At 29.9% G+C, this 11,840-nt stretch overlaps 1 protein-coding gene across 1 annotated transcript; it reads left to right on the top strand.

Moving 5' to 3' along the window:
- The first annotated feature begins 7,628 nt into the window (after positions 1-7,628).
- LOC133694725 (lipoyl synthase, mitochondrial) lies at positions 7,629-11,341 on the top strand. Its single transcript, XM_062116400.1, has 4 exons — positions 7,629-8,212; positions 8,296-8,507; positions 8,593-8,972; positions 10,875-11,341. Exons 1-4 carry the CDS (start codon positions 7,767-7,769, stop codon positions 10,992-10,994), a joined length of 1,158 nt encoding a protein of 385 aa, XP_061972384.1. The 5' UTR covers positions 7,629-7,766; the 3' UTR covers positions 10,995-11,341.
- Positions 11,342-11,840: the final 499 nt, after the last annotated feature.

Genomic DNA, 11,840 nt, shown 5'->3' with positions numbered 1-11,840 from the left:
GGTATGGTGGTCAATTCGTTAATTACGGACAGCAGTCCAGCGAGGCTGGTTCTGGCTTTCTGTCTCCGAGGCGGGATTCTCTGCGGCTGTCAACTGGCTGCGGTCATTGTGTTTTCTGGGCCGTCCACCCAGCATACTCTTTTTTTTTAATTCTATTTTTGTTTTTAATTTTGATTTTCTAAATTCTATTAAAAAAGCATGAAAATTTGATTCTAGTTTTTTGTCTTCTGAAAAATAAAAAACTAGCAATCTAAACTCTAAAAATAATTAAAAAATGATTTTTAGAATTATTTTTCATCTTAATTTGTTTTTTTATTGCTGGAAAGAATAACTTATTTAAATATTAAGAGTTGGCTTATTTAAATGAATAAGAAAATGAATTAAAAGACTGAAAATGCATTTGGATGGTTCAGAACTTAGATTATAACCATTAACCTGAAAATAAAAAGTTTGTTGTGACGGCATATTTTCCTTTACTTTAAAATACAGCTATTAGATTTGATGTCGGTTGATGCACTGATTATCTTCAAGGTATTCTTATTATCAAACCAGAGAAAAAAACATTTTGATATTATTATCATAATTTCTAGCATAGATAAAGTAAGGTTGAATTTTATTCACGAAATAGTTGCCGGTGGCACATGCTACGGCCTCTCCTCTAGATGATTCTGACCTCTCGTAACATCTAGAAAACAACAAGCTAGCATGCTCAAGCGATGCCACGGGGTCGTCATTTCGAAAACATATTTTTATTTAATTTTATAACAATTAAAATACAAAATTTTAAAAAAATTAATTATTTATATTGAGAAGAAAAAAATATTTTTGTTAACCAAAACTCCTTCTCTCTTTTTATTTTTTTTCAGGAAAAAATATTTTTTTTATTGGCAACATGATTTTTTAAATAAAAACATTTGAAAAGCAAGTTTTAATCAAAAAAATAAAAATAATATCTTAATAATTTTTTGTGTCGGTGGTAAGAAGTAAAAGAATAACTAATTTAAAAAACTATATAAAAATTAATAATAATAAAATGGATATTTTATTTCTTTGAATCTTCATGAGCAATGGTTTAAAAAAAAAACTTTGAATATTAGGATTCATAAAATAATTATTAATATCACCATAAAAAATTTAGTTTTATTTGGAAAGTACTCGATAATTGGAAAATATGAGATAATATAAAATATTAGGACTCATAAAATAATTATTAATATCACCATAAAAAATTTATTTTTATTTGGAAAGTACAAGATGATTGGAAAATATGAGATAATATAAAATAATTGTAAGAAATCAAGCAATTATTTATTTAAAAAAAAACAAATATCACAAGAAAAAAACACAGGTAGAAATGAAACAATAATTAAAATATTACATGATTTGTTTTAATAAATGAATTACTAATTAATTCAATTAAGATCCATACAAGCTAGATCTAGTATATTTAAAATAAAATAAAATAACTGAGGTAGGTTCATTCTAAGATATTCAAGGTTGTTGATTGTATAATTAAATATTAGTTAATAATTTTGTATAAGAAATATTAAAATTAATTAATTTAAAAGTATACAAGGTTATTCTTGACTTTCAAATAAAATAAGCAATCTTTTATCTTAGAAACTAAGATACCTTTGTAGCCTGTCTAGCCTCCTATTTTTTCAGCTTATATTGCTATGTTTTAAAGAAAAGCATAGAAAAAAATGTTTAAAGTCTTTGATTAAAAATTAAAAAAGCAGATGTTTGACTTTTGAGAATGAAAGGTGATTTTCATAAAAATAGTTTAAAGGTATATTATTTTAAACTTAAAGAAATTAGGAATTGTTTTTTTATATGAAAGACTGCTTATTCCATTTAAAATATAAAAATAACCTTAAATATTTTAAAATTAACCAACTTTGATAATTTTCGTTTCATGCATGTTAATTAACTAGTATTCAATTACATAGTTAATAGCCTGAAATTATTTAAAATTATCCACCTTCAATTATTTTATTTTAAGTATATTAGATCTTAGTTTGCATGTATCATAATTAAATTATTTAGAAGTTATATTTACTAGAAAAACTATGTAATTTGTTTTTGTTATTGTTTCATTTTTACTTATGGTTTTTTATGATATTTGTGTATTTTTTTCCAAGAAAAAAATCATTTCTTAAGCATTTCATTTAGTTTTTTTAAAGAAATCGCGTAATTTCTATATCCTAACATTTCATTTTTCAACAAGTAATTTATAGGATATGACCAGATATCATTTGGGGTTAAATTTGTAATTTTCCAGGAAAAAAAAAGGTTTAAGTTTAGTTTTAGCTTTTATGAGTTAATAACCTTTAACATTTCAACAAAATAGAACTTTACTTTAATATTTTTAATAATTATTCATGATTTAAATTTTTATAGTAATTTCAATTAATTCTATACTATGATTAATAAATGATTGCATTCTTATGCCAGGGGTATTTTTTAAATAAAAACATCATATATTATTTTTTATGATTTTTATAGCTAGAAATGTGATATTAATTTAATTGTTTTAGATGCTCCAAGTGCTTACTTTTATTTCTTTTTTTCCTATACCCTAGTTTTTTCAAGTTTTCCTAGGTTTGTGAAAAAGTTCATCGTTTTTTTATATTTCAATTTTGTTTTGTATTTTCAGGGCATTTTTATCTAGAAAACAAAGTAAAGAAAATATAGAAAAAGGTATTGTTTATTTTTTGTATTTTTATATCCATCAATAACCCATTCCTCTCATCAATAAAACTTAAATTATGTTTTTTTAAGTTTTTTATTATTTGAAAAATAAGGAAAAAAGGAAAAAAGTGGACACGTTAGAAAATTTGTCGAGGAAATAATGTGTTTTTGGAACAAGAAACTCCTAGATTAAGGATGATTGATATTGCACCGAGGCTTGTAGTCCAGCGGCAGAGGCAAGGTTTCTCCTTGCCTCTGTCACCTGGGTTTGAGCCTTGGCGTGCACGTCTGTTACCCCCGTGGTGTCTTACCTGCCTACTGGGCTTGCAGGGTGTTCAGTGGGTCCGGGGGTTAGTTGTGGTGCGCGTAAGCTGGCCCGGACACCCCGGATTACCAAAAAAAAAAAAGGATGATTGATATTGATTAAGGGACTAATGAATTACTCTTAATACTACAAATATCAACTAATTAAATCATATAAGCTGCAAAGACTAAGTTATGATTGACTATAGTTTGTTTAGCAGTGTGATTGTAATTGTTTTTCAAATAACTTTTCGTACCGAAATGTATGTTAATGATGTTTTTTTATTTTTTAAAAATTATTTTTGAGATCAGCACATCAAAACAATCTAAATCATATAAAATATATTAAATTTTAGTAAAAACAAATCTTAAATTTTTTGGGAAACACGGCGCATTCTCAAATGGTGTCTAAGTTCCCAAGGTCGATAATATATTTTTTTCATGCAAATTGAAATTCTACAAATTATCAACTATTAGTTTTTTTAATTCCCAAGATATAAAATTTATTATGAGAAAATTAGAATTTTAAAATTTTATATAAATTAAAAAATCAAGTTGCTAAGATAAAAAGAAAAGTTTCATAAATGCTCGCAGTTAATTTTTTTTAAAAAACTTTATATGAAATTAACAGAATTAATTTTGTTTGAAAATGACCAAGAGATTAGATATTCAAAATTGTCCGGTTATTAAAAAATTTAAAAATATTTAAGAAATCAAAATATTTTTCTTAGGATAAGGAATTTGCAAATACGATTTCATATAGGAGTCCAATTGGATCCGGTCGATAGAATCTTGCAAGTACAGGATAAGATAAAAAGTGATCAAGTCTTTTCATGGGTGTTTATCTGTCAAATCGACACAAACACGGGAGCATTTCTGCCAGATTTTTCATTAAATTCATTATGAGAAATCCACTCATTCTAATTAATGCTTGGGATTTCTGGACATATATTTGAAAACACGGATTAAATTGTGTTTTATTAAAATTTATATATTTTTATTTAAATTTATTTTATATATATAAATATTAAAAAAAATTAAAAAATTAAAAAAAAATTATTTTAATATATTTTTAAATAAAAAATACTTTAAAAAATAATTGTTACCACTAGACAAACAATAACAACTCACCTTAACCACTTTATTCATACTATTTTGTAAGAGTGATTATTTTCGGTTCAGTTTAGTTTTTATAAAAAAAATTAACAAAATCAAGTTTTTTTTAAAAAAACCGAAACCAGTTCAAACCGACCGGTTTTAGTTCGGTTCGGTTTGGTTTTTTAGGATAAAAACCGGTTCAAACTGGTTTGACTCGGTTTTTTCGGCTTGGCTCGGTTTTTTCAGTTTGGCTCGGTTTTTCAGTTTAGCTCGGTTTTGGCTCGGTTTTTCAGATTTTTTTAGTTTCGGTTTGGTTTTTTTAGTTCCAAGCTTTTAAAACCGAACCGGTCAATTTTTTAAAAATTTTAATCGGTTTTTTTCTCAGGTCAGTTTTTTCAAAATTTTAATTGGTTTTTTTCACAGTTCAGTTTTTTCAATTATCTTTTTTTATTTCCTTGATTTAATCAGTTTTTTGATTTTTTTACTGAGACTTACCATTTTGTGTGCTTAACGCATTCTAATCTTGGTGAACCAGTTTTTGTTTGGTTTGCTGGCTTCAAAAGAACATATTTGGACTCTTGAATCATTAATAATTAAGAATATATCTAGAATTATACTCCTTTTAATACAAGAATTTAGCAAGAACCGGATTCAATCATTAACAACCTCATAAATTACAAGCTTATGATATTAGAAAACATTTCGCAACACTTTATAAAGTATGGAGATAAATCACGTCATTATAAGGTACATATGTACATTTTATTAGTTTTATTAAAAAAAAATAAAAAAAAAAATAGTTTGAGCTATGCTTTCTATTATTATGTAAACACAAAAGATCCACTACAGGTCTCATTTTTTTATGAAATAAAAGAATTCAGTTTCAAATATGTTAGAGAACTCTTTTAAAAAATATTTTGATTTTAATCTTCATATAAACAAGGTGAAACCTATTAAAAAAACTTAAATATCTTGGGAAAACATTGTAACTACACATTTATATAACTAATGGTGTAATGATGGTTTTACCTCTCCATTACAAAAACTTAACGCTTGATATCAAGGACATTAAAGTATTTTCTCGTGAATCACGTGTTGTTATCAAATTGATTAGGGTAAATAAGTCATTTTCTTTTTAATTGCACAGTGAAACAATTAAAATATCATTAAAAAATAAGTAAATAAATCTGACATCAAGAGGTATTTTTATATTTTCACAATAGATTTTTTGTTGTTATAATTTCAACTTAGAGACAATTTAGTTTTTAAACAAATATAAAAAATAATAAACAATTAAAATACATGGTAAAATTATGAAAATACCCTTTAAAGCAAAAACTTTAAACCTATAGTTAAGAGGCTTTTTGGTCTTTTCATAATGTTTTTGTGTAGTTATCAAGTCAGCTTAGGTAATTTGGTATTTAGCTAAAAACATGACAAGAGTGTACGACGCCCTTACCAATATATGGGACGAGCTCGTGCCATTTAAATGATTCGTGCGATGCCTCTTAATGTAAAAAAAATATCATTTCATCATGTCATTAGAAGCCTCATTATATCCTCTTGCTTGTGAGTGGCGTGTGTTGGCGTTGGTGGTCTAGTTTGTTGCTAGTGGACCTTTTTTATTTTATTCTTCTTTTCTTTCTCATTCCCTGAAAATTACATGTAAAACATTAACCTGAAAATTGATAAATCAATGTTAAATAAAGTAATGCTTGATGAAGAAATTATATATATGTTACATGATACAAATGGAGCCCTCGTTTTGGGTTGTAATTGGTGGGTTTATTAGGGTTAACATGGTATTTTTTTTCTTTGGACTTACCAAGTAAACAAGATTACATCGAGACAACTTTCACATGATTTAATTTAAAACCTAAGTCAATTGTAGAATTGAGTTAAAAGTTTTAAAGTTTAACTTGTTATATCAAATTTATTAACAATACCATTTTTTTTTTATCTAGATAGTACTAGATAATTGATCCACTCTACCTTGTGGGTTGAATAAAATTTTTTTTGAAAATGAAAAAATATTCAGATGTTGCTAATGTATTTTTTTCTAGTAAAATTTTTTTTAATCATGTGATGGTTGACCCATTATAACCTAATTAACTTTGTGAATCCTAAAACAACTCATGTAACCTGTTAAAATATAGTTTGACTAAAAAAAATCCAAGATGATATATTTCGTTAATAGTGATATAACAACATATTGAATTGATTTGAGTCAACCCATATTAACATGTTAAATCCTCGATCCAGGTTATAAGATTATGACAACCCTATAAAAAACAAATCAAAATAAATTATGAAGCTTAATTCCCAATCAATCTAATATTAAAGGATATGATAAAAAAAACAGTAAAAAAAAACCTAAAAAGACGATCCGGGTTGACTAGTTAAACCTGCTACTCAGATCACAAGATCAAGAAGCAAATCAAAACAAATTATGAATTTCAATTCCTAAACAAAATGTTAAAATATGAGAATAAAAAAATCAATTAGAAAAAGAACATAAAAAATGACCATGATCAATCCTTCAAACCCATAACCCCGAGTCATTAGATCAAGATAATTTCGTAGAAAAAAAATAAAAAAATAACCTAATTTAATTTGGACCGTCCTTGTCAACTCCAATATTGAATGATGAAATTTGTAAAAGTTTTAATTAAAAAATAACATAAAAATGAGTTAAGTCAACCCATATTAAACTTGTTAGGCAATATTCCTGGGTCACAAGGCCAATATAACATATTAAAAAAGTAAATCAAAACAAATCATAAAGTCTAATTTCCAATCATACACAATATTAAATGATGAAATCGGGGAAAAAAATCCATTAAAAAAGAACCAAGTCAATTGGGTAAACTCATCAAACTTTTACCCTAGGTCATAAGACGAGGATAACCCAATAAAAAACAAATCTAAAATTGAAGAACCTGTGACGAGACAATCTCTTATAAAAAGAATAAAAAAATGACCCAATTTAATTAGGATTAAAATACCAAAACCTGTGACCTTAATTATGAGATTAAAATATTCCCTTAAAAAAGCAAATTAGAACAGATTATTAAACTTAATTCTCCACAAATCCAGTATTAAATGATGAAATTAAAAAAAAATCAATTAAAACAAAGATATTGAAAACAACTCAATCAACTTGGATTTATCTATTAAGTACTATTCTAGGGTTACGAAGTCAAAATAACAAAATAAAAAGTAAAACAATAATAAACTATGAAATCTATTTTCCAATCAATTTAATATTAAAAAGTTAAATTAAAAAAATTAATAATAAAAAAATATTCGCTGAACTAATAATTGTGAAAATATAATAAGTTAATAAAAAAATAAATCCAACGATGAAATAAAAATATAAATATGGATTAAAAAAAAACCTCAATAGTGATTTGCGAGAGAGGATCACACTTCACACTTGACTTTTTACATTCAAATTTTTCTGGTCCGAACTCGATAGTGTTCGGAATAACGAATTTCTAACTGAGTTAATTTTTTTATACAAAAACTTGCCGCTAGCCTTCCAAATTCCAGACAGTCCACAAACTGCAAATCCCACCCCACGACCAAGACCAACCACCCAAATCCCTCCCTCCACCTCAACCTCTCCACGCTCTCTCCTCGCCGCCTCCGCCTCCTTCTATTTCAATCAAACAATGCAATCACGCTTCACATCCTTAGCAACTCGCACCCTCAAATCCACAACAACCAAAGCTAAAACTCGAACTTTCTCTTCCTCCACAGTCGAATCCTCCACGAAACAACCCCCACAATTCTCCCAAACCCTAGCGGGTCTGCGCGCTCGATTAGCCGTGGAATCTCCCACGCTCTCCGACTTCATCCACCTCCAATCCAACAACACCTACTCCGTCGAAGTTGGAACCAAAAAGAAACCACTCCCAAAACCTAAATGGATGAGAGAAGCCATTCCAGGTGGCGAAAAGTACGTTCAGATTAAGAAGAAATTGAGAGAATTGAAACTCCATACTGTTTGCGAAGAAGCTAAATGCCCTAATTTGGGGGAGTGCTGGTCCGGTGGCGAAACCGGCACTGCCACTGCTACGATTATGATACTCGGCGATACATGTACTCGTGGCTGCCGGTAATAATTGTAAAATTTGTATTTATTTGGGATGGATAATAAGGGTAATGAATGTAGAATGTTTTGGATTTATTTTGTTGTAGGTTTTGTAATGTGAAGACGTCGCGGACGCCTCCTCCGCCTGATCCAAATGAGCCAACTAATGTAGCAGAGGCAATTGCGTCTTGGGGTTTGGATTATGTTGTGATTACGAGTGTGGATCGTGATGATTTGGCTGATCAAGGAAGTGGTCATTTTGCGGAAACTGTACAAAAGTTGAAGACACTCAAGCCAAACATGTTGATAGAAGCCTTGGGTATGTTTGATTGATATGACATTTAGGATTTTTTCTCTACTCTGCTATTTTTGTAACGGTGCTAGCAAATGTTTTGGTTGTGTAGTTCCTGATTTTCGAGGAGACGGTGGTTGCGTAGAGAAAGTTGCAAAATCAGGACTAGATGTTTTCGCTCACAACATTGAAACAGTTGAAGAGCTTCAGAGTTCTGTACGGGATCATCGTGCTAATTTTAAGCAATCTTTAGATGTTTTAATGATGGCTAAAGAATATGCTCCGCCTGGGACACTTACCAAGACTTCAATAATGTTAGGCTGTGGAGAAGCGCCTGAACAAGTCGTGAAAACAATGGAGAAGGTGAGAGCAGCAGGTGTTGATGTGATGACGTTTGGTCAATATATGAGACCATCCAAGCGTCATATGCCAGTATCTGAATACATTACTCCTGACGCTTTTGAGAAGTATAAAACACTTGGCATGGAAATGGTATGTTTCTGCGTTGTACTATAGATTTTTTGGTTAACGCATACAATTTTATTTTTGCTCCATCTTGTCTTATGTGGTTAATTTGCAAACTAAAAAGCCCATGCATTGTGTGATTGGTATAAATTTTATGCCATTAACAACATAATGGATTAAAAATTGGGCTGATTTGTCTAGTTGTGGGTTACAGTTCTTTTTCCAAGTTATGAATTACTCTTATGTTCACTCAGAGTACTTTTAATAACAACTAATCTCTGGGTCCGCTCCTTCATTTCGGTTTTGTATTATGTGGGGGCTCTGATTTTTTTCCATGAAGGAAAGCACACATACTGGATCAATCTTTTTGACTTTTTAAATAACTGGTTCTTATGTATGCTAGAATATGAATCAGTGGCGGTGAGTGGGGAGGCAAAGGGGCTGCTTTCCATGTTGTAATTAATTTGCTGCATAGATTTAATTTTTATATATGAGTAACAGTGCAATGACTTCTTAGGGTTTTATTTTGTTATATATATCTCTTAATTTTAATTTTTTGACTATTTATCTAGGACACAACTTTAGTTATTTTTCTTGGATGGTTTCATCTTCTTCTTTTTTGTCTCTACAACTAGCTTAACAGATATGTTCAAAATATAGTTTATTGTTAAATTTTTAAACTTGTTGCTACCTGATCGGTATTTTTCGATTTCTGCTCTATATAAGAATGTTCAAGATATTCTGGAATTGAGTGTTTGCTTATTATTGTTAACATTCTAGATATTAATGTTTCATTAAAGCTATAGTGCGTGCATGTACATGGGTGTGTCTTTGATTTTTTGTTTTTGTTTTTTTTTTTAAATATTATGGTAAATTGACTATTGGCCCTCCTTTAAAATATCTCTTAGCTCCGCCACTTGCACTAATCTGTTTGTAACTGGGAGAAGTATTGTGTGTCAGAAGGAATATTCAAGTATTGCAGATGAAAGCACCATTTTGAACTTGGCTACTTTTGTCTATACTTTTTTCTGGTGAAAGTTAAGTTCTTTGGTGAATGGAATTAATCTAATCTGCTTCTCAAGCATATCTCACGTTTCATTGTCTGGTCTCAATTCCTCTATTGAGAGCTTGATGTTTGTGGATGAACGCTTCCACATAAATTAATTCATGATATATTGGGTATAGTAGTTCACTTGTTACAAATTAGATGTCTCTTTATTAATAATTTATTACTTTTACGTTACAGACTAGTTTACTTGATCTCCCTCTTTAGCTCTGTCATGAAGTAACTGTATCGGACAAGGTTGAAAATCTGAACATGTCAGCAATTTCTCCTCCTCTGCCATTGTCTGTCTGCTAGTATTGTGATAGACTGGGTTTCAGCCTATTCTTCTTGAATGAGTCAACTCCTGATAAAAGCCCCCTTTCAACTATATATTTTTACAGTCATGCTAGTTTAGTGCATTGAACACAGTTGATGCTGCCCTTTTCCTTGGTCAAGGAAATCATGTCTAATGTTCTTTGGTTTGTCTGCCTTGTGCCCTTTTTCCTGTATAACAAATCAGCTGTCAGCATTATGTATGCCAGGACTGACTGTCGACTATCTAAAGAACATTTACAAATAGAGATGATATTTAGCCTTCCTTCCCAGTTTCAGTGTACTGCTGGAAGCATTACACATCTAATGATATTGATCTGATATGTTCAGATTCCATAAACATGTATTGATATTTGATTACAGTGATAATAGCCACTATACTGGATATGCATTGATTATCAATTTGATATGTTTTGTAGATGCAGCATCCTATTCCAATATGCCAGTAGTTTTGAGTTGTCTGTTAAGTTAAAACTATCTATCGATGCTCGGATTTCTGAGACCTATACTAGGATTTCTTGTGTGATTCTTGTTATCTTTGGATGATACAGGGATTTCGATATGTGGCATCTGGTCCCATGGTTAGGTCATCATACAAGGCAGGTGAATTCTACATCAAATCCATGATAGAATCTGATCGGTCTGTTTCTTCGCAGCTTCCTATCTCCTGATGGATGCTTTATTCATCTTGTCCTATTATATTTCACTTTTAACCTATTTGCTTGTGAATTTGATTATCAACTACATGGACCCAAAACATGAGTTCTGGCAGCAAGTCGAAAGCAATAATGTTACAAGTTGTCAGAGGCCATCCTTGCAAATTGTTTCAAGGTTACATCAGGTCGAGGTCTTTCTAATCTGCTGCTGTTGTAAATTCAATCTGCTACATGTCTTAACCCCGTATCTTTTGTTTTCATTATTTTTCTTAATAAAATTTCATATTTTTATCTAAAAGAGAAGAAACCCGGTACGTTGTGATCATGAAGTTTCTTTTTAGCTGATGATGCCTTTCCACTCATATCCCCTTGTTTTGTCGTTTTTCTACTTGCATTTAATTTATTCCTTTTGTTTTGCGAGATTGGACTGGTGAACTCTAAATGGCACGTACTCATTTATTTAGAGTACACTTGCACTGGTGAACTCTAAATGGCACGTACTCTTTGTTTAGTCATACCATGTCTTCTTTGACGTTGTTTCTATGGAATTTCCCTGAGGTGCAATTAATTGATTATTTGCTGGATAAATTGGGCAATTAGCATAAAAAATGCAAATAATTGGCAGAATGATACAACCAAAAGAATCAACCATCTCCCACTCTATTGTGCGTAAGTTTTTGTTGTGAAACCAATATTCATCACTGCCTAGAAAAATATCACCATTTTATTTAAAGTTCGCCAGAAAAATATTCCTCTTGGTCACAGCCCCCCGAGCTATCTATAGAACCCATCTAAAAATAACAGAGGTAGAGAAGAAAAATAATATTGACGGTTTATGTCGAGATGTTTTTTTGTTTTTGC

Source organism: Populus nigra, chromosome 5, assembly GCF_951802175.1.
Source record: "Populus nigra chromosome 5, ddPopNigr1.1, whole genome shotgun sequence".
Taxonomy (NCBI): Eukaryota; Viridiplantae; Streptophyta; class Magnoliopsida; order Malpighiales; family Salicaceae; genus Populus; species Populus nigra.
Note: the sequence above shows the minus strand (reverse complement) of the source record. Positions and strands in the feature narration are given on the sequence as shown.

Excerpts from the sequence above, each read along its gene's own strand:
- LOC133694725 (XM_062116400.1), top strand. The coding sequence starts at position 7,767 with ATGCAATCACGCTTCACATCCTTAGCAACTCGCACCCTCAAATCCACA. Across the intron at positions 8,508-8,592 it reads CATGTTGATAGAAGCCTTGG|TTCCTGATTTTCGAGGAGAC; the intron begins GTATGTTTGATT and ends TTGGTTGTGTAG. Across the intron at positions 8,973-10,874 it reads AAACACTTGGCATGGAAATG|GGATTTCGATATGTGGCATC; the intron begins GTATGTTTCTGC and ends TGGATGATACAG.